This window comes from Melanostigma gelatinosum (assembly GCF_949748355.1).
Source record: "Melanostigma gelatinosum genome assembly, chromosome: 9".
NCBI classification, from domain to species: domain Eukaryota; kingdom Metazoa; phylum Chordata; class Actinopteri; order Perciformes; family Zoarcidae; genus Melanostigma; species Melanostigma gelatinosum.
This window is the reverse complement of record NC_136642.1, coordinates 2,373,707-2,397,818: the sequence shown is the minus strand read 5'-3', so window position 1 is coordinate 2,397,818 and position 24,112 is coordinate 2,373,707. Positions and strand designations below refer to the sequence as shown.

The window sequence follows — 24,112 nt, the reverse complement described above, 5'->3', positions numbered from 1 at the left end:
GAAGTGGTTTTTTACTTCATAGCTGTACGTTAAATTGAGATAGCCCTGCTGTTGGATTTCATTTTATTTCTGTATGTTGTTTCATATTCTCTCTGTTAGTTGAGACGAACCCTCTGCAGTGTAATGACTGCGTGGTTCCACTAGAGGGCAGTGTGACAGCAGAACACAGAGCACACCTTCAGTCCACAGCAGCTGACTCATGTTTGTGTTCCAGCTCCACCTGTCCACACACCTGCTCAGCTTCAGCTCCTGATTGGCTGCTAAACAATAGGAACAATGACTGTAACACACTGGAACCTCCCACAATAACTCTGAACACAAACGCAGCGTGTTTGTTCTCATCGACACGCCTCCATTGTTGTGCACAGCAAAGAGCAAAGCTGCATGCTGTTGATAGCTTCCAGCTGTGATTTCTACCTGATCGTAATGGTTACAGGTGTTTCCACAGGTTTCTAATGCTTCTGTAGTTTGTACTGATGAGTAATGGAGAGAACTGTGGGTAGTTATTAGTAGAACGTGTGTTTTAGTGAGTGAAGCAGAACTGCTCAGTAGAAACATGAGCTCGTCACTTTTCAATCACCAGTTTTTGTCTTTTGACAAGTGGAAAGAAAGTGGAAAAGAAAGTCATGATGTGAGAATGACGTCAGTGCATTGAGAGAAAAACTGTTGAGTTTGAATTCTTTAATTCTTAAAACATTAACGTTACACTTTCCCCTCTAAATATTGCACTTCAACTGTAAAAATATCTTGACGATCGTGTGTTATTATACTTGATAATGTGTAATACTACACTATTAATATGCACTAATATAATATAATATTAATGTAATATAAATATAAAATTATAGTAATATAATATATTAATTACATATACAGTATATAAAGTGCTTCATGTACATTTGTGAATGGAACGGGTTTAATATCCACAATATAACTTTCATATGAAGTATTTTCTTTATTTCATTGATGAATGATAACATTATTATTGTGTTTAAATGACAATTGTCATAAAGTTATGATGGTACACACTCCGGTACAGTAGGGGGCGGTATGCACCTTAAACGTTGGTTGATAGTCCGCCATTAAACTAAAAGAAGAAGAAGAGACGTCATCAGTCCTTCATCCAATCAGTGGAGTTGGCTCCGCATTAGTCCCCGCCCTTCAGAGAAACCGCCATCAGGAAGTTAAACTGAGGAGAGTGACAGATGAACACAGCCCGCTGCTCCACTACGAGGTAAACCTTTCATAGCTTCTCAGCTAACGCGAGCTAAGTGGCAGATTGAACATGTTGGGACCTTTTTGGGGAGTTTGTTGCCGCGCAATGTAAACTGTTCACATCGTTATTACTCTCTTACGCGCGCGCGAACGTAACATTACGGTAACTAACACTGCGCTCAACTCAGCAGACACGTACATGTTAGTGCGCCTCTATGCTGAGATTCACGGTAAACGCTGCAACAACATATCTGGTAGAAAACAAATATGAATTAATAAAGTTAATAAAGGTTAATTTAACTTTCCAGATTAACTGCTTCTCGCCTGGAAAGTAGACGAGATAAGGCGGAAGCAGCAGGGGCGATTTCAGCCTACAGGAAGTCAAAGAAACAGGCACTTCCTGTTAGATCTGTAGGCTACTTGTAGTTCACAGACCTCATTTGGATTCATTCATGTGTGTTTGTAAATATATATTTATGTGGAAACTTGCGTTGTGTTTTCTAGAAATATGCTTTATGATTATCAACCACACGAGATTATGTTTTTAGATTACATTTGAAGTGTTCCTTTATGTGTTGATGATGAATGTTTGTGATAAACTGAAGGATGAAGTGTTTCTTTGTGTGTTGATGATGAATGTTTGTGATAAACTGAAGGATGAAGTGTTCCTTTGTGTTGATGTTGAATGTTTGTGATAAACTGAAGGATGAAGTGTTCCTTTGTGTGTTGATGATGAATGTTTGTGATAAACTGAAGGATGAAGTGTTCCTTTATGTGTTGATGTTGAATGTTTGTGATAAACTGAAGGATGAAGTGTTCCTTTGTGTGTTGATGATGAATGTTTGTGATGAACTGAAGGATGAAGTGTTTCTTTATGTGTTGATGATGAATGTTTGTGATAAACTGAAGGATGAAGTGTTCCTTTGTGTGTTGATGATGAATGGTTGTGATAAACTGAAGGATGAAGTGTTCCTTTGTGTGTTGATGATGAATGGTTGTGATAAACTGAAGGATGAAGTGTTCCTTTGTGTGTTGATGATGAATGTTTGTGATGAACTGAAGGATGAAGTGTTTCTTTATGTGTTGATGATGAATGTTTGTGATAAACTGAAGGATGAAGTGTTCCTTTGTGTGTTGATGATGAATGTTTGTGATAAACTGAAGGATGAAGTGTTTCTTTATGTGTTGATGAATGTTTCTGATAAACTGAAGGGTGAAGTGTTTCTTTATGTGTTGATGATGAATGTTTGTGATAAACTGAAGGATGAAGTGTTTTATGTGTTGATGTTGAATGTTTGTGATAAACTGAAGGATGAAGTGTTCCTTTGTGTGTTGATGATGAATGTTTGTGATGAACTGAAGGATGAAGTGTTTCTTTATGTGTTGATGATGAATGTTTGTGATAAACTGAAGGATGAAGTGTTCCTTTGTGTTGATGATGAATGTTTGTGATAAACTGAAGGATGAAGTGTTCCTTAATGTGTTGATGATGAATGTTTGTGATAAACTGAAGGATGAAGTGTTTCTTTATGTGTTGATGTTGAATGTTTGTGATAAACTGAAGGGTGAAGTGTTACTTTGTGTTGATGATGAATGTGATGAACTGAAGGATGAAGTGTTTCTTTATGTGTTGATGATGAAGGTTTGTGATAAACTAAAGGATGAAGTGTTTCTTTATGTGTTTATGTTGAATGTTTGTGATAAACTGAAGGGTGAAGTGTTCCTTTATGTGTTGATAAATGTGATAAACTGAAGGATGAAGTGTTCCTTTGTGTTGATGTTGAATGTTTGTGATAAACTGAAGGATGAAGTGTTACTTTATGTGTTGATGTTGAATGTTTGTGATAAACCGAAGGATGAAGTGTTCCTTTGTGTTGATGATGTACAGAAACAGAGATACATTTAAAGACATTATCTGCTCAACACCAGCGTCCATTAAACCAGTAACACTTCTTTAATGTTTCTTTTGTATTTCTTCTTATCTGTTTACAGAAATTCTCTCATCAACGGAGTTTAAACGTTTTGCCAGAAATCTTCCATAAAGTTCAGCAGCAGAAAACACTGTCTCTGGCGGCCATTTTACTGTGCACCCACGGGCGACATGTGTCATAACAACCCGTCATCAGAACTTTAGTGGCAAACGGTTTGATGATGTCAGCAAATCTGGAGAGCTTTTATCAGCTTTACAACAGAGACTGCTCACAGAAGTGACCTGAGACGATGCTTCCACAACGGTAATAAACCTTTATGTAGTTACACGGTAGAGGTCTGTGATTTGATTTTGTTCTATTTATTTAAGATCTTGTCTCGCATATTTGGGGAATGATTCATATTTTAAATATTTCAACAAATTCTAAAATTGTATTCTAAAGTGACTTCAAACACCTCATGATGAATATAAAATGTGTTGTAAAGAATGTGTTGGTCTCCACTGAGACAGGAAGAAGGCTCATGACCCCGAGGAGGAGCAGCCGTCCCACTGTGCTTTGTGTCGGGACGTCCTGAAGGATCCCGTCTCTACCAGCTGTGGACACTGGTTCTGCAGACGGTGCATCACCTCGTACTGGGACCAGTCTGCTTCATCAGGGGACTCCTCCTGTCCCCAGTGTGGAGAAACATCTGGACTGCAGACAGCCATTGGGACCAGCACTGTGCAAAGTAAGATGTCTCTGCTGCATGGAGACGGCAATAAATGATTCATAGATGTGGCCTCAACCATTTTTATGAATAAATGTATTAGTTTTATTTATTGCCCACATGGGATTACAAGACACCACGAGTTTACATTCCTGAGAGGCAGGTAGGTAGACAGGTAGGTAGGTAGACAGCCCATTTAACAGACAGCCACCTGATTTTCTGTCCTTGTTTTGTCCGAGCATTTGATTGTCTCACATTTCTCCTTCTCATTCAGGAGATTGTGGTCTACAGGAGGTTTTAGATGAACACAAGATCAGTCTGAGGAGGAGATGTGAACATGTGACTGAAGGAACTGATAAAAGAGGAAGTGGAACCCCCCTTAACAGGATCTACACTGAGCTCTACATCACAGAGGGACAGAGTGAAGAGGTGAACACCCAACATGAGGTGAGGCAGCTTGAATCAGCTTCCAAGAAGAAGATCCTCCATGACGCTCCGATCAAGTGCCACGACATCTTTAAAGCCTCACCAGACCAACAGACACCCATCAGAGTCGTTCTGACCAACGGCGTCGCCGGCGTTGGAAAAACCTTCTCGGTGCAGAAGTTCACTCTGGACTGGGCCGAGGGTTTGGAGAACCAAGATGTCAGTCTGGTGGTTCTGCTGTCGTTCAGGGAGCTGAACTTGATCAAAGATGAGCAGTACAGTCTTCTCCAGCTGCTCCATGTTTTCCATCCAACATTACAGAAGATCACAGCAGAGGAGCTCTCTGTCTGTAAAGTTCTGTTCATCTTTGATGGTCTGGATGAAACCAGACTTTCATTGGATCTCATCAACAATGAGGTCGTGTCTGATGTCACACAGAAGGCATCGGTCAACGTGCTGCTGACGAACCTCATCGAGGGGAATCTGCTTCCCTCGGCTCTCGTCTGGATAACTTCCAGACCTGCAGCAGCCAATCGGATCCCTCGTAGACGTGTTGACAGGGTAACAGAAGTACGAGGCTTCACCGACCCCCAGAAGGACGAGTACTTCAGGAGGAGGTTCAGTGATGAAGAGCTGTCCAGCAGAATCATCTCACACATCAAGACATCCAGGAGCCTCGACATCATGTGTCTAATCCCAGTCTTCTGCTGGATCACTGCTACAGTTCTGGACCACATGTGGACTACAGACCAGAGAGGAGCGCTGCCCAAGACCCTGACTGACATGTACTCACACTTCCTGCTGGTCCAGACAAAGAGGAAGAAGCAGAAGTACCACGAGGGACAAGAGACGAGTCCTCAGGAGCTGACGGAGGCTGACAGGGAAGTCCTTCTGAAGCTGGGGAGGCTGGCGTTTGAACATCTGGAGAAAGGAAACATCATGTTCTACCAAGAAGACCTGGAGCAGGTTGGTCTTGATGTCACGGAGGCCTCGGTGTTCTCAGGAGTTTGTACAGAGATCTTCAAAAGAGAGAGCGTGATCTTCGGGGAAACTGTCTACTGCTTTGTTCATCTGAGTGTTCAAGAGTTTCTGGCTGCAGTCTACATGTTCCACTGTTTCACAAACAGGAAGACAGAGGTACTGAAGGACTTCATGGGGAGGGATGATTACCCAGCCCTGGAGGACTTCCTGAGGAGAGCCATGGAGAGATCCCTCAAAAGTAAAAATGGTCACCTGGACCTATTTGTCCGCTTCCTTCATGGCCTCTCTCTGGAGTCCAACCAGAGACTCTTAGGAGGCCTGCTGGGTCAGACGGACAACAGTCCAGAAATCATCCAGAGAGCCATCAACAACCTGAAGGAGATGAACAGTTATGAGATCTCTCCTGACAGAAGCATCAACATCTTCCACTGTCTGACGGAGATGAACGACCACTCGGTGCATCAGGAGATCCAAGAGTTCCTGAAGTCGGAGAACCAATCGAAGGAGAGACTCTCAGACATCCACTGCTCAGCTCTGGCCTACATGCTGCAGATGTCAGAGGAGGTTCTGGATGAGTTGGACCTGGAGAAGTACAACACCTCAGATGAGGGGCGACGGAGACTCATTCCAGCTGTGAGGAACTGCAAGAAAGCTGTGTAAGTCCAGATGTGATTAACTTAATAAATCAGTTTAGATCAGTAGTTTAAACCTTCAAATATACAAACTATCACACCAATGCGTTTTACTGAAAAATAACATTTATTTTTACAATCAACACTTAAAAAGATGAAGGCGATTGCAAATGACAAGATAATACAAAATGTAAAGGTGTTTCATTTTCACTTGTTTACTTCTTTTTTACAAAATGAACCAAAAAACTGTCACAGAGGAAGATCTTGGCTACATAATGAGATTAAATATGACACCATTTTTAAATCATACCCTCTGAACCAAAAATAAATCTATTACGAAGCTTTTTTACAAGATATTTAGTCAGTGCTGATCTAGACCCCTTGTCCCAGATGTGGTGGGAAACCAAACGGTGTTCATAACATCTGGCGGTGCTCGGTGAACGTATTCAGTGTAGATACTGGGTTCATCTCCAACACACGTGTCAAACTCAAGGCCCGCGGGCCGAATCCGGCCCGCCACGTCATTTTATGTGGCCCGCGAATCCGCCAGCAAAAAAAAATAATGATTTAAAAAAATTATTTTTTTTGTTTGTTTTTTGGAAAAATAATTAAAAGTTAGACTTGAAAATAAAAGTATCCCCATGGTCTAAATTATGAGATAGGAAGTTGAAATGATGAGATAGCATGTTGTCTGTGTACCGACATTAAAACTATTACAACAGGTGGACAGGAGAGGCAACAGCCCGAAAAGATGTTTCAACGATTGAAAAAGATCCACAAATAATCCCAAAATGTCCACGAAGAGAAACATTGATGCAGAGGGAAGAAAATGTAATGTAATGTCCAAGAATTAAAAGGCAGACTGCAATCACAGCAGAATATATTGACACAGCTACAGCCCAGTGCATGCTGAAGGTATGTGAGCAGAGCTCCGACCAGATACAGACTTTTACAAATGTCAGTTTGTGAAGAAACACCATCGCAGACGAGTTGATGAACTAGCAGCAATCTAACAACACAGCTAGCTGAGAGACGAGCAGGTACTCGTGTTTCTAATGAACTGTTGATGAAAGCACAGACAACACGGATACATCATCTATCATGTTCATCAGACCTGACTCTCAGTGAGCAGCTCTTGGATGTAGCTGCATGCACAGGACGACGACAGGGAGGAACATTAGTGATGCAGAGAGGTGAACAAACAGCTTTGAACAAAGTTAATGTCAGAACTTGTGTTTGATATTTGTCTTTGTTATTTTCTTTAATAGTTTGATCTTTGATAGAGTCATGTGGGTTTCTGAACCCTCAATTAAAATGATTTATGTTATAATAACAGAAATGTGTTTAAATATCATTTCTCATTTATATAACTGCATGTACAATATGTTTACACTTGAATAAACAATAATCAAATGCAGAGAGTTATTGAACAATATGTTAGGAGAAGTTAGTGATACAGTCTTACAGTCAACCGGCCCTTTGAGGGAGCGTGATGCTGATGTGGCCCAGAGAAGATGAGTTTGACAGCCTGCTCTACAACCTGGCTGATGTCTGTTCATGAGAATGAATCGTTGCCCCTCTGAAAGAAGCTCTGTGTTTATACACTATGTAGTCTGAATAGAAACAAAATGAAATAGTGCATGGTGCATGTTTTAAAGGTTAGTCACTATTCATTGTTTTTAACTACCGGTAATACTTTTTTCAGCAGCATCTGTTTTGTTTTGTGCGTTTTAGTGTATTTGTCTTTGTAAGTGAACATTGTTACTGCATACGTGAAGCAATGGTAAAACAAGTTTGAGTACTGTGTGCTTCATCACCTACATTGTTTAAACTGCAGGCTTAAATGTCACACCTGTACCCAAATATGGACCTTCATAGTTAAGACACTTTAGTATTTGAGTTACATCAAATATTTTGTGAAATCAAGAACTTTTGATCAAATGGAATTGTGAACATATTTTGGATTTGGAATGTGTGTGACTGACACTGACATGTTGCCTGGTTTATGAGGTGTATGAACCCAAAATATTCAGATTTTGCTGCAATTTAATTGCAATAACCAGATAACATCGATGCTGAAATAACAACATAATGATGTTGATTTGTAAAAAGTCTGAAGCCTTGTTAGGTCTGGCAGCGTTACGACAGGAAAACAACTTTTTAAATGCTTGTTTTCTGAATGGAGTTGAGTTTGACTCGTGCTATGCTATGCTAACATCATAGCAGCAGCTATAGTCTGTGGAATATACACATACATTTATACACATTTCTGTCTGCTTTCAGGTAATGTAGAGCTCTTGGTGACAACAGACAACTTTTTTCCTCCATTAGTTAATATTAGTATATAATATATTCGTAATATTTCAAATCGAATACGAGAACTTCTTTTGTCATCAAATGCATGAAGTAAATATGAAGTGTCCTCTTTCATCGTTACATTGAACAAATATTTGTGCCATGACAGACTTCGTGGCTGTGATCTTTTGGAGACTCACTGTGAAGTCATTGCCTCAGCTCTGAAGTCCAACCCGTCCCATCTGAGAGAGCTGGACCTGAGTCACAACGACCTGAAGGATTCAGGAGTGAAGCTGCTGTCTGCTGCACTGGAGAGTCCACACTGTAGACTGGAGACTCTGAGGTCAGTTCACTGACTGTACATGGTCTCGTTGTTTTTGTATGTCTACAAATCCTTGACTGAGGTTTCCCCAAGCAGCAACCTCCAGTTCCTAAACATGAAGCCAAAGCTTCACGTGTTAAAGCTGCATTCTCTCTAGTGTCCACCAGGGGGCGACTCCTCTGGTTGTATAGAAGTCTATAGAAAATGACTCTACTTCTCTCTTGATTTATTCCCTCAGTAAACCTCTAGTTTCAAGTCTTCTTCAATACAGCATGATGTTCATTTAGTACATTATGGTCCATTTAGAGTCACACAGACCATAAAGCAGGGGATGCTTTAGGGCGGGGCTACAGTGATTGACAGGTCTCTAACAGAGACGTATACGGTGTCTCTACGTCTCCTCCTCGGTCCAGATATGATCACTTCCTGTTCACTGGTTGCACGTCCACATCTTATATTCAGTCTGTGGGTTTCACATCTTTGCTTCATATATTTTTAGGATTTTTCTGAGCACAAAGAAATGTGTGTTGCTCCAAATGACAAAACGTTGAGGCAGTGAATGTCCACAGACTCACGTTGTCCATGACCTGATTTTCATCTCCATCATTGATCCTTCATTCAGTCTGAAGGACTGCGAGTTGTCAGAGGTCAGCTGCTCTTCTCTGGCCTCAGCTCTGAAGTCCAAGATGAAAATACAAGATTTTCATCTTGTATTTTCATCAGGTTTTCGTCAGTAAATGATCAAAGTTACTAAACACAATGAATAAATATCTCTATCACACAACAAATGTTTTCAGTATTTTGCTTTTTCCTCATTTTTATGAAGCTATTTGATGCTTAAACTGAAGCTGCTTTGATGTTATGACTCCACTATTCCTAAAATACATAACTTTTGTTCACATATTCTCCTAAAATGTCCTCCTGACACATTTGGTATCTTTGTTAACGTTGTGTTCTTGAGTGGAATCTGAAATGAGTTTCTGTGTTTTTATCTCTTTGTGTTGGGCTGACATGAGTTTAGATGGAGCTGGCAGAGTTCAAGTGAAGTCACTTGGTCTTTATTGAAGCAGCAGCACGTTGTCATTAGTGTTAATGAGCTCTCATTCACTTCTTGTACCTCAGTGTTGAACCTGCATTCAGCTCATGTGTTTGGAGTTTCCATCTTCTAAACGTCTCCGTTCTAAACGCCTGACACTGAATGAACATTGTCCTCTGAACTTACATCATTGATCCTTCATTCAGACTGGAGGAGTGCAGGTTGTCAGAGGTCAGCTGCTCTTCTCTGGCCTCAGCTCTGAAGTCCAACCCGTCACCTCTGAGACATCTGGACCTGAGTTACAACAACCTGAAGGATTCAGGAGTGAAGCTGCTGTGTGACCTTCTGGAGAGTCCAGACTGCAGACTGGAGACTCTGAGGTCAGTCCAACATTCTCTCCTCCTGTGCAGACATGAAGCTGATATTATACTGATCTTAAAGGACCTTAAAGCCTCAGCGGTAGTAAAAGTTCATTGACTGGCAGAGAAACGTTGAGCTGTAGATTTAAATAAAACATATTTATTCATTTATTGCCTGACATTTGCTCCGTCCCACATGGGATTACAAGACACCACTTTTTTCCAGACATCTTCTGGTCTTGAAAATACAAAACATGAAGAAGAAAATAAAAACACAAACTTGGCAAAGAGCTATTTTTTCCTCTTCTTCCAGACTTTCTGCAGATACCTGGCTAAGTTATATGTTCCACTTTTAAACAGCCATCTCAGTCTTTGTGCATCATCCATATTTATAAAATCTATGTTTGACTTACCAAACAAAGCATCGCAGTGTTCACGGTAAAAAAGGAGAGTAGAAAACAAGATGGAACTCGTTGTTGATATCGTTTAGAGAACACATCGGACGGATCGGCTTTTCTTCTTCTACAATCTGGACCAAGATAGTTTCAACAGTCGAAGGTAAAACACCAGATGACATATGATCATATACGACATAATCCTCTGAACCAAATTCACTTTTTATCATCGTAAAAATACACAACTTTGGAAAACACAGATTCTATAAAAACAACAATGTTGAGCTTTTTGTTTTAAAAAAAAGCCTCAACAAACCAAGAGTTGCAAAACAATGTTCATAAATCGTTAGACACCCAAAAAATATTTAGTTATATTATTTATTTGACATAAATATAATATATTCTAGATTTTCATCTTGTATTTTCATCAGGTTTTCTTCAGTAAATGATCAAAGTTACTAAACACAATGAATAAATATCTCTATCACACAACAAATGTTTTCAGTATTTTGCTTTTTCCTCATTTTTATGAAGCTATTTGATGCTTAAACTGAAGCTGCTTTGATGTTATGACTCCACTATTCCTAAAATACATAACTTTTGTTCACATATTCTCCTAAAATGTCCTCCTGACACATTTGGTATCTTTGTTAACGTTGTGTTCTTGAGTGGAATCTGAAATGAGTTTCTGTGTTTTTATCTCTTTGTGTTGGGCTGACATGAGTTTAGATGGAGCTGGCAGAGTTCAAGTGAAGTCACTTGGTCTTTATTGAAGCAGCAGCACGTTGTCATTAGTGTTAATGAGCTCTCATTCACTTCTTGTACCTCAGTGTTGAACCTGCATTCAGCTCATGTGTTTGGAGTTTCCATCTTCTAAACATCTCCGTTCTAAACGCCTGACACTGAATGAACATTGTCCTCTGAACTTACATCATTGATCCTTCATTCAGACTGAGGTGCTGCTGGTTGTCAGAGGTCAGCTGCTCTTCTCTGGTCTCAGCTCTGAAGTCCAACACGTCACCTCTGAGACATCTGGACCTGAGTTACAACAACCTGGAGGATTCAGGAGTGAAGCTGCTGTGTGACCTTCTGGAGAGTCCAGACTGCAGACTGGAGACTCTGAGGTCAGTCCACGCTTCAGCTCCACTGATGAATCTTTACTCCATATTATTCTTCCTGTACGTTTGTGGATGTGAATGTGGTTCTATAACAGAAATAAGACTTCAACATTAAAATGTGGCACATTTCTACACTGATAATATTCTCCCACTTAAAATGAGGCTGAACACGTGTATGCAGCAGATAAATACAAACCGCTCAACCAAAATATGATTGAAAGCAACGTCAAACCAAATGCTAATTATCATAAAGCAACAATTCAATTAGTTCAAAATCTGCATCCCTCACACGCTGAATCAGCTCCAAACACTTGACTTTAAAGTGTAATAAAAGTGGACTAACCCTCGGCTGCATGCACCATGAACACAAGAACCGGGTCCACTGATCTCCCACAGAACTCGAGAAAAAACCCAAAACCTGAGAGAAAGATCAGTACATCTGTTGATGCTGTTCCTTAACGAGCTAAAGAAGATGAATCTATGCTATTCCTATTTGTTTCATCAACCTTTGAACCTCATTGATGTTCAAACATAACTTACACCCATGAAGTTGTTCTTTTTTGTTCATACTTTTATTTTTCCTGGACTAAATGTACGTTTTGTTCACACCTGGCCGTGGCACCGTAGCGTGAGCTTCTGCAGATGGCGTGTGAGCTCCGAGCATGAACAAAAGGTGTTTCTACTCAACGTGCTTTTAATTGCATTCTTCTCTGAAACACCAGAGGACGAACAAACTAAATGAACTGTGAAGAATCAGGAAGACAACCAGTGTAACGCCATAAACCAACCTCCACAACCAAGAGGAGGAACTGTTATTGTCTGTGAACTCATATCTCATGTTCATGAATACTCGATTACCTTCATTGTAAAGAAACTGCAGAAAATGTCCAACGTTAGCTGTTAAAGTACATCACATGTTTGGTAAACGCTAATCTGTGTACAGAAGATCATCTGAACTCATATTCAACTTGATACAGTTTACTCTCTGAAGTGGAACTATTTATTGCGGTGTGTGTTTCTACTCATGATAAAATAGAGGGCGGATATTATGATGAAGTAACAGAATGATGAAGTCAGCTCCACATTTACAACCTGAACACATGATTGGATTATAAATTGATTTTCATCTCCATCATTGATCCTTCATTCAGTCTGAGGGACTGCGAGTTGTCAGAGGTCAGCTGCTCTTCTCTGGCCTCAGCTCTGAAGTCCAACACGTCACCTCTGAGAGAGCTGGACCTGAGTCACAACGACCTGAAGGATTCAGGAGTGAAGCTGCTGTGTGACCTTCTGGAGAGTCCAGACTGCAGACTGGAGACTCTGAGGTCAGTCCAACATTCTCTCCTCCTGTGCAGACATGAAGCTGATATTATACTGATCTTAAAGGACCTTAAAGCCTCAGCGGCAGTAAAAGTTCATTGACTGGCAGAGAAACGTTGAGCTGTAGATTTAAATGAAACATATTTATTCATTTATTGCCTGACATTTGCTCCGTCCCACATGGGATTACAAGACACCACTTTTTTCCAGACATCTTCTGGTCTTGAAAATACAAAACATGAAGAAGAAAATAAAAACACAAACTTGGCAAAGAGCTATTTTTTCCTCTTCTTCCAGACTTTCTGCAGATACCTGGCTAAGTTATATGTTCCACTTTTAAACAGCCATCTCAGTCTTTGTGCATCATCCATATTTATAAAATCTATGTTTGACTTACCAAACAAAGCATCGCAGTGTTCACGGTAAAAAAGGAGAGTAGAAAACAAGATGGAACTCGTTGTTGATATCGTTTAGAGAACACATCGGACGGATCGGCTTTTCTTCTTCTACAATCTGGACCAAGATAGTTTCAACAGTCGAAGGTAAAACACCAGATGACATATGATCATATACGACATAATCCTCTGAACCAAAATTCACTTTTTATCATCGTAAAAATACACAACTTTGGAAAACACAGATTCTATAAAAACAACAATGTTGAGCTTTTTGTTTAAAAAAAAAGCCTCAACAAACCAAGAGTTGCAAAACAATGTTCATAAATCGTTAGACACCGAAAAAATATTTAGTTATATTATTTATTTGACATAAATATAATATATTCTAGATTTTCATCTTGTATTCTCCATCAGGTTTTCTTCAGTAAATGATCAAAGTTACTAAACACAATGAATAAATATCTCTATCACACAACAAATGTTTTCAGTATTTTGCTTTTTCCTCATTTTTATGAAGCTATTTGATGCTTAAACTGAAGCTGCTTTGATGTTATGACTCCACTATTCCTAAAATACATAACTTTTGTTCACATATTCTCCTAAAATGTCCTCCTGACACATTTGGTATCTTTGTTAACGTTGTGTTCTTGAGTGGAATCTGAAATGAGTTTCTGTGTTTTTATCTCTTTGTGTTGGGCTGACATGAGTTTAGATGGAGCTGGCAGAGTTCAAGTGAAGTCACTTGGTCTTTATTGAAGCAGCAGCACGTTGTCATTAGTGTTAATGAGCTCTCATTCACTTCTTGTACCTCAGTGTTGAACCTGCATTCAGCTCATGTGTTTGGAGTTTCCATCTTCTAAACGTCTCCGTTCTAAACGCCTGACACTGAATGAACATTGTCCTCTGAACTTACATCATTGATCCTTCATTCAGACTGGAGTACTGCAGGTTGTCAGAGGTCAGCTGCTCTTCTCTGGCCTCAGCTCTGAAGTCCAACACGTCACCTCTGAGAGATCTGGACCTGAGTGACAACGACCTGAAGGATTCAGGAGTGAAGCTGCTGTGTGACCTTCTGGAGAGTCCAGACTGCAGACTGGAGGCTCTGAGGTCAGTCCACGCTTCAGCTCCACTGATGAATCTTTACTCCATATTATTCTTCCTGTACGTTTGTGGATGTGAATGTGGTTCTATAACAGAAATAAGACTTCAACATTAAAATGTGGCACATTTCTACACTGATAATATTCTCCCACTTAAAATGAGGCTGAACACGTGTATGCAGCAGATAAATACAAACCGCTCAACCAAAATATGATTGAAAGCAACGTCAAACCAAATGCTAATTATCATAAAGCAACAATTCAATTAGTTCAAAATCTGCATCCCTCACACGCTGAATCAGCTCCAAACACTTGACTTTAAAGTGTAATAAAAGTGGACTAACCCTCGGCTGCATGCACCATGAACACAAGAACCGGGTCCACTGATCTCCCACAGAACTCGAGAAAAAACCCAAAACCTGAGAGAAAGATCAGTACATCTGTTGATGCTGTTCCTTAACGAGCTGAAGAAGATGAATCTATGCTATTCCTATTTGTTTCATCAACCTTTGAACCTCATTGATGTTCAAACATAACTTACACCCATGAAGTTGTTCTTTTTTGTTCATACTTTTATTTTTCCTGGACTAAATGTACGTTTTGTTCACACCTGGCCGTGGCACCGTAGCGTGAGCTTCTGCAGATGGCGTGTGAGCTCCGAGCATGAACAAAAGGTGTTTCTACTCAACGTGCTTTTAATTGCATTCTTCTCTGAAACACCAGAGGACGAACAAACTAAATGAACTGTGAAGAATCAGGAAGACAACCAGTGTAACGCCATAAACCAACCTCCACAACCAAGAGGAGGAACTGTTATTGTCTGTGAACTCATATCTCATGTTCATGAATACTCGATTACCTTCATTGTAAAGAAACTGCAGAAAATGTCCAACGTTAGCTGTTAAAGTACATCACATGTTTGGTAAACGCTAATCTGTGTACAGAAGATCATCTGAACTCATATTCAACTTGATACAGTTTACTCTCTGAAGTGGAACTATTTATTGCGGTGTGTGTTTCTACTCATGATAAAATAGAGGGCGGATATTATGATGAAGTAACAGAATGATGAAGTCAGCTCCACATTTACAACCTGAACACATGATTGGATTATAAATTGATTTTCATCTCCATCATTGATCCTTCATTCAGACTGAAGGGCTGCAGGTTGTCAGAGGTCAGCTGCTCTTCTCTGGCCTCAGCTCTGAAGTCCAACACGTCACCTCTGAGACATCTGGACCTGAGTGACAACGACCTCAAGGATTCAGGAGTGAAGCTGCTGTGTGACCTTCTGGAGAGTCCAGACTGCAGACTGGAGACTCTGAGGTCAGTCCAACATTCTCTCCTCCTGTGCAGACATGAAGCTGATATTATACTGATCTTAAAGGACCTTAAAGCCTCAGCGGCAGTAAAAGTTCATTGACTGGCAGAGAAACGTTGAGCTGTAGATTTAAATAAAACATATTTATTCATTTATTGCCTGACATTTGCTCCGTCCCACATGGGATTACAAGACACCACTTTTTTCCAGACATCTTCTGGTCTTGAAAATACAAAACATGAAGAAGAAAATAAAAACACAAACTTGGCAAAGAGCTATTTTTTCCTCTTCTTCCAGACTTTCTGCAGATACCTGGCTAAGTTATATGTTCCACTTTTAAACAGCCATCTCAGTCTTTGTGCATCATCCATATTTATAAAATCTATGTTTGACTTACCAAACAAAGCATCGCAGTGTTCACGGTAAAAAAGGAGAGTAGAAAACAAGATGGAACTCGTTGTTGATATCGTTTAGAGCAGTGGTCCCCAACCACCGGGCCACGGACCGGTACCGGGCCGTAAGTCATTTGTTACCGGGCCGCACAGAAAAAATAAATAATTTATATAATTTCTGTTGTATTGCTTATTAGAGTCTGAAAGATGTTTTATTTTGAAAAACGACCGGATTCTCTTGTGCTGCTTAACATCCGCCTGTGCCTCTTGACACGTAAAGACGTCTCGGTCACGTGATGCGTCATTCCAAAACTAAGCCCGCAAACCAGCGAAAATGAGTAAAGAACAAACATCTTTGGAGAGCTTCTTTGCAAAGGGGAAAAGGCCAACTGAGGAGACAGAAGAGGAGCCTTCGACCTCCAAGAAGAAAAAGAAAGCTTCATTTAACAGACAATACCAGGAGTCCTACTTAAAATTTGGATTTATCGCCACAGGTGAGTCTCACTCGCCAAGCCCGCTCTGCGTAATATGTGGCGACAAGCTAGCAAACGAGGCGATGAAGCCTTCAAAACTGCTTCGGCACATGGAGACCAAGCACCCTGGATTAAAAAACAAGCCTTTGGATTTTTTTGAAAGAAAAAAACGTGAGCAAGAAAGACAGAAGCAATTACTGAGGGCCACCACTTCAGTAAATGCAAGTGCACTGAGAGCATCATACTTAGTGGCTAACCGCATTGCTAAGGCTAAAACACCTTTTACTATTGGTGAAGAGCTGATCCTGCCCGCCGCCAAGGATATTTGCCGTGAACTTTTAGGAGAGGCTGCAGTTAAAAAGGTGGCACAGGTGCCTCTTTCTGCTACCACCGTCACCAGGCGAATCGAGGACATCTCAGAGGACATTGAGACGCAGCTGTTGGAGAGGATTAAAAAGTCACCGTGGTACGCAATCCAGGTTGATGAGTCTACTGATATTGACAACAAGGCAATATTACTCGTTTATGTGCGATATCTTTATGAGGAGGATGTGCATGAGGATATGTTTTGTGCACTGTTATTGCCAACCAACACCACAGCGGCAGAACTATTCAAGTCTCTGAATGACTACATATCGGGAAAACTGAACTGGTCCTTTTGCGTCGGCGTGTGCACGGATGGAGCTGCTGCCATGACTGGACGGCTGTCTGGATTAACCACTCGGATTAAGGAGGTTGCACCTGAATGTGAGTCTACGCACTGTGTCATTCACAGGGAAATGCTGGCTAGCCGCAAAATGTCACCTGAACTTCATGGTGTATTTAATGATGTTGTTAAAGTTATTAACCACGTCAAAGCACACGCACTCAACTCCCGTCTGTTCGAGCAGCTTTGTGAGGAGATGGGTGCAGAGCACAGGCGCCTTCTCTTACACACAGAAATAAGATGGCTATCCAGAGGAAAATCACTCGCCAGAGTGTTTGAGTTACGAGAGCCGCTGCAGAGATTTCTCTCAGAAAAAAAGTCGCCACTGGCAGCTCATTTCAGTGATGCGGACTGGGTCGCAAAACTCGCTTACCTGTGCGACATATTCAACCTGCTCAACGAACTTAATCTGTCACTTCAGGGGAAAATGACAACTGTGTTCAAGTTGGCAGATAAAGTAGCTGCATTCAAAGCCAAACTGGAATTATGGGGACGGCGAGTGGACAGAGGGATATTTGACATGTTTCAAACATTAGTGGGGATTTTGGAGGAGGACACTGCGCCTGAGCCAGCATTCTCCCAGCTGGTGCGCGACCACCTGTCTCTGCTTTTACAAGAGTTTGAGCGCTACTTCCCGACCACAAAAGACCCACGAACGGCGAGGGAATGGATCCGCGACCCATTTGTAAACAAACCGGGCGAATCCAGCATGTCCGTGCAACAAGAAGATCAGCTGCTGGAGATCGCAAATGACGGTGACTTTAAACGTACATTTGAGACAACCACTCTGCCGATGTTCTGGATGAAAATCAAGGCAGAATATCCTGACATCGCCACAAAAGCACTGAAAACCTTGCTACCATTTCCAACATCCTATCTTTGTGAAGCGGGCTTTTCTGCAGTGACAGCAACCAAGACAAAGTTACGGAACAGACTGGACATAAGGAACACACTTCGGGTGTCATTGGAGAGACAGCAAGATCCTTCTTGTGGCACTGGCACCTCTGCGTCACTCAGCGTCAGTCTGTGTCACGCATCGTCAGTCTGTGGCACGCAGCGTCACACAGCGTCCCTCTCTGTCACTCAGCGTCCCTCTCTGTCACTCAGCGTCACTCTCTGTCAGTTCAGCGGAAAGATTCAGCTGTGGCACGCGAGCATAGTTCGGCAATTGTCAAGAAGCTGCGGAGCTGAGGGGGCGGAGCAACATTTCCTGAGACATTTCCTGAGAACACCCGTTGTTGTTACGACAGATCAGCTTCCATAAATCAGTTTTATGATTTTAGTTGAGTCACAGGAGCCCCCTGTTCTCTGTATGCATCCTTAGAGTAAGTACGTTGTACTTTTTTGTTTCTCATTCATTTTATTTCAGTATGATTTTGCTGCTTATGCAACAAAATGGAACATAATACACTTTCCAAATTATTACTTTTATAGTCACTTACAACAATCGGCTAAAATAATGAAAATAAATCATCCGTTTTAGAATCATTTAAAAGTATATATTAAAATTAAGACATAAAATGTCCAATCCAAAAATACATGTTTGAAAATATCTTCACTCTTCCTCTGCTTATATGTATATGTATGTCAGTAGGACATATGTTAACTGTTAACAGTTTACAGCATACTCTTTTGCACATATCTCACACCGACGCCGCTCGTAGATGAAAAGCAATACGTGTTTGGGATCGTGTTATAAAACGTGTTAAATGGAACGATCTACGTGGATAACCTGTGGATACGTATAGTAGGTCGAAGTAATCAGCATACTTTTAGGAGAAAGGAAGTTGATTGACTGACTTGTACGAAGGAAATGGATCAATAAAACACGTATTGCTTTTCATCTACGAGCGGCGTCGGTGTGAGATATGTGCAAAAGACAAGAAACACGCGTCAACTAAAGGTTTACTTACTGCTAAAGATTTGGACGCTACATGTGTTAAATGCCATTTCCTACTTGTGTTAAATAAACGTAGTTGTCCTGTTATGGAAGTCATCACAATATATAGCACTACATATAAAAAGCAGATAAACAAGTTGAATACAAGTTTGACAACACAGTATATTATTATCATTGTTAGTATATGTTACCATATGTATTGATTGTTTTATAGGCTACGTTACATAGGCTACTACTTACCACATGTACAGCAGGCCACATCATTATTTTCGTTATGTTATTGCCATCACACTACTACTATACAGCTATGTTAATAAATGCACATTAGAAGAGTGCTCTTTCAGCAACAATTAAGCCATCTGAGGCTACAAAATGGACCGATTGCTTGCAGCGTGATTCAGTTCCGAGAAAGAAAAGAAAATTACGTTCAATATAGGATCACAAAATATTAAAAACGTGGCAGGAAATTGCTGATATTATGAATGTATAACACGTTAATCTCATCACTGCACTCTATTATTAAACAGCCTCCAGTGGACCTTGCTTCAGTTACCATAGTAACACAATCAGTGATACATTTTCAAAATAGTAACACTTCTGACAGTCTGCATCCACCTACAGCTCCAGAGATCAATCTTAGCGGTCACAAGACAGTTAACATGACAGCAACGAAGAAAGGAGAACACATTCATCTTGTTTTTGCTCTTGTCTTGTGAGATTCGGAATTGTTTGAATATTCTAGAGTCAAACTTTCTATATCTCAATGCCAATACAACTGAATAAATTGAATTTGGACCACAGTATTTGACCAACATTATATCTTCTCATCTTGGCCTTTAACTTCTTCTGTTTCACCAGTCAATTCAGGATTTAAGTGTGACAATTAAATCAATGACTCAGGTAAATTAGGCTTAGTGTTTGAAAAGAATGAACCAAACATCTCTCTATATTTTTCAATTGTCATTATTTATTGCTTCATGAACTACACATGCTCACTTTTCTATTACATACAAATAACAAGTAAATACATGATGTATACAACTTGGTTGCAAATTAACCATCAACATCAAATATCTGTCACCCTGGGTCACGCTCTGTCACTCTGCGTCACGCTCCGTCACGCTCCGTCACGCTCTGTCACGCTCCGTCACGCTCGGTCACCCTGCGTCCCGCTCCGTCACCTTGCTTCACGCTCCGTCACACTGCTTCACGCTCTGTCACTCTGCGTAACCCTCTGTCCCCCTGCGCCGATTGAAATACTTTTTTGACACTACTCTGATGACTCCGTCCTGGCAGCAGGACTGGGTCCTCCGCTCCTCACTCATAGTATTATTACAACGGGGTACGTAGCGCTGTCGCTCATGAGCACAACAACACAGGCACGGGAAAGCTTCTTCTTCTCCTCCCTTTTGGTGTACTGGCGGTTGGCAAACGAATTGGCGCATTACCGCCACCAACTGGTAAAATAAAATAAGGCATGAGACGTGTTGTATTTTGCCAGAGGGGGAAAATATGCTCATATTCCTGCAAAAGAATTGCTGCAGTGTGTGTACAAAGTGTGCGTGTGTTTTGTATTTATTTATATTTATTTAAGTATGCTGTAAACTGTTAACAGTTAACATATGTCCTACTGACATACATATACATATAAGCAGAGGAAGAGTGAAGATATTTTCAAACATGTATTTTTGGATTGGACATTTTATGTCTTAATTTTAATATATACTTTTAAATGATTCTAAAACGGATGATTTATTTTCATTATTTTAGCCGATTGTTGTAAGTGACTATAAAAGTAATAATTTGGAAAGTGTATTATGTTCCATTTTGTTGCATAAGCAGCAAAATCATACTGAAATAAAATGAATGAGAAACAAAAAAGTACAACGTACTTACTCTAAGGATGCATACAGAGAACAGGGGGCTCCTGTGACTCAACTAAAATCATAAAACTGATTTATGGAAGCTGATCTGTCGTAACAACAACGGGTGTTCTCAGGAAATGTCTCAGGAAATGTTGCTCCGCCCCCTCAGCTCCGCAGCTTCTTGACAATTGCCGAACTATGCTCGCGTGCCACAGCTGAATCTTTCCGCTGAACTGACAGAGAGGGACGCTGAGTGACAGAGAGGGACGCTGTGTGACGCTGCGTGCCACAGACTGACGCTGCGTGACACAGACTGACGCGTGCCACAAGAAGGATCTCGGCCCTGCTGTGTCATTGTCTCCCATCACCCCTAGATGGGACCGGCTCGTTGCAGAGAAACAAGCCCAGGGCTCCCACTGATTCAGCGATATGGCGAGTTGTATTTTTCAGTTGTATTTTCAGTTTGTTTTTTTCATGCCGGTCCGTGAAAATAATGGCTACATAAAACCGGTCCGTGGTGCAAAAAAGGTTGGGGACCCCTGGTTTAGAGAACACATCGGACGGATCGGCTTTTCTTCTTCTACAATCTGGACCAAGATAGTTTCAACAGTCGAAGGTAAAACACCAGATGACATATGATCATATACGACATAATCCTCTGAACCAAATTCACTTTTTATCATCGTAAAAATACACAACTTTGGAAAACACAGATTCTATAAAAACAACAATGTTGAGCTTTTTGTTTAAAAAAAAGCCTCAACAAACCAAGAGTTGCAAAACAATGTTCATAAATCGTTAGACACCGAAAACATATTTAGTTATATTATTTATTTGACATGAATATAATATATTCTAGATTTTCATCTTGTATTCTCCATCAGGTTTTCTTCAGTAAATGATCAAAGTTACTAAACACAATGAATAAATATCTCTCTATCACACAACAAATGTTTTCAGTATTTTGCTTTTTCCTCATTTTTATGAAGCTATTTGATGCTTAAACTGAAGCTGCTTTGATGTTATGACTCCACTATTCCTAAAATACATAACTTTTGTTCACATATTCTCCTAAAATGTCCTGACACATTTGGTATCTTTGTTAACGTTGTGTTCTTGAGTGGAATCTGAAATGAGTTTCTGTGTTTTTATCTCTTTGTGTTGGGCTGACATGAGTTTAGATGGAGCTGGCAGAGTTCAAGTGAAGTCACTTGGTCTTTATTGAAGCAGCAGCACGTTGTCATTAGTGTTAATGAGCTCTCATTCACTTCTTGTACCTCAGTGTTGAACCTGCATTCAGCTCATGTGTTTGGAGTTTCCATCTTCTAAACGTCTCCGTTCTAAACGCCTGACACTGAATGAACATTGTCCTCTGAACTTACATCATTGATCCTTCATTCAGACTGGAGGGCTGCAGGTTGTCAGAGGTCAGCTGCTCTTCTCTGGCCTCAGCTCTGAAGTCCAACACGTCACCTCTGAGAGATCTGGACCTGAGTGGAAACAACCTGAAGGATTCAGGAGTGAAGCTGCTGTGTGACCTTCTGGAGAGTCCAGACTGCAGACTGGAGACTCTGAGGTCAGTCCACGCTTCAGCTCCACTGATGAATCTTTACTCCATATTATTCTTCCTGTACGTTTGTGGATGTGAATGTGGTTCTATAACAGAAATAAGACTTCAACATTAAAATGTGGCACATTTCTACACTGATAATATTCTCCCACTTAAAATGAGGCTGAACACGTGTATGCAGCAGATAAATACAAACCGCTCAACCAAAATATGATTGAAAGCAACGTCAAACCAAATGCTAATTATCATAAAGCAACAATTCAATTAGTTCAAAATCTGCATCCCTCACACGCTGAATCAGCTCCAAACACTTGACTTTAAAGTGTAATAAAAGTGGACTAACCCTCGGCTGCATGCACCATGAACACAAGAACCGGGTCCACTGATCTCCCACAGAACTCGAGAAAAAACCCAAAACCTGAGAGAAAGATCAGTACATCTGTTGATGCTGTTCCTTAACGAGCTAAAGAAGATGAATCTATGCTATTCCTATTTGTTTCATCAACCTTTGAACCTCATTGATGTTCAAACATAACTTACACCCATGAAGTTGTTCTTTTTTGTTCATACTTTTATTTTTCCTGGACTAAATGTACGTTTTGTTCACACCTGGCCGTGGCACCGTAGCGTGAGCTTCTGCAGATGGCGTGTGAGCTCCGAGCATGAACAAAAGGTGTTTCTACTCAACGTGCTTTTAATTGCATTCTTCTCTGAAACACCAGAGGACGAACAAACTAAATGAACTGTGAAGAATCAGGAAGACAACCAGTGTAACGCCATAAACCAACCTCCACAACCAAGAGGAGGAACTGTTATTGTCTGTGAACTCATATCTCATGTTCATGAATACTCGATTACCTTCATTGTAAAGAAACTGCAGAAAATGCCCAACGTTAGCTGTTAAAGTACATCACATGTTTGGTAAACGCTAATCTGTGTACAGAAGATCATCTGAACTCATATTCAACTTGATACAGTTTACTCTCTGAAGTGGAACTATTTATTGCGGTGTGTGTTTCTACTCATGATAAAATAGAGGGCGGATATTATGATGAAGTAACAGAATGATGAAGTCAGCTCCACATTTACAACCTGAACACATGATTGGATTATAAATTGATTTTCATCTCCATCATTGATCCTTCATTCAGACTGAGGAACTGCAGGTTGTCAGAGGTCAGCTGCTCTTCTCTGGCCTCAGCTCTGAAGTCCAACACGTCACCTCTGAGAGATCTGGACCTGAGTCTCAACGACCTGAAGGATTCAGGAGAGAAGCTGCTGTGTGACCTTCTGGAGAGTCCAGACTGCAGACTGGAGACTCTGAGGTCAGTGAGGGGGTCCGAGTCAGTCCGTGCAGGTTCAGCAGTGTTGTTAATAAAACACAGGGCGGTTTACTCACAGTGAGGGTTTCCCTCCTTTTTCTCCCTTTGAGCTCATCGAGTGCAGTTCCTCTGATGTTTCTTTTCTTTCATTTCTCCACAAACAATAAAATAGAAGCTGACAAAGCAAAGCAAGTTGTTAGAAGTCGTTGGATTTCACAGTCGAGTGAATAAAGGTCGTTGGTTTTGTTTTCCTGTGATGTTATTTCCTCTAAAGCACGCTCACAACATGAATGTGACCTGATCATGAAGCAGATTAGTTGCTTCATATT

At 40.7% G+C, this 24,112-nt stretch overlaps 1 protein-coding gene across 1 annotated transcript in view; it reads left to right on the top strand.

The window, feature by feature from the left end:
- Window positions 1–1,190: 1,190 nt before the first annotated feature.
- The window catches only part of LOC306782642 (uncharacterized protein), a 38,910-nt gene continuing 15,988 nt past the window's right edge, over window positions 1,191–24,112 (top strand). The window contains exons 1-11 of the mRNA XM_079276085.1: window positions 1,191–1,234; window positions 3,208–3,449; window positions 3,656–3,873; window positions 4,127–5,915; window positions 8,356–8,529; window positions 9,751–9,924; window positions 11,249–11,422; window positions 12,568–12,741; window positions 14,068–14,241; window positions 22,294–22,467; window positions 23,613–23,786. Of these exons, the coding sequence (XP_079132211.1) occupies window positions 3,436–3,449; window positions 3,656–3,873; window positions 4,127–5,915; window positions 8,356–8,529; window positions 9,751–9,924; window positions 11,249–11,422; window positions 12,568–12,741; window positions 14,068–14,241; window positions 22,294–22,467; window positions 23,613–23,786 (3,239 nt within the window). The 5' untranslated portion in view covers window positions 1,191–1,234; window positions 3,208–3,435. The remainder of the gene's footprint in view (window positions 1,235–3,207; window positions 3,450–3,655; window positions 3,874–4,126; window positions 5,916–8,355; window positions 8,530–9,750; window positions 9,925–11,248; window positions 11,423–12,567; window positions 12,742–14,067; window positions 14,242–22,293; window positions 22,468–23,612; window positions 23,787–24,112) is intronic.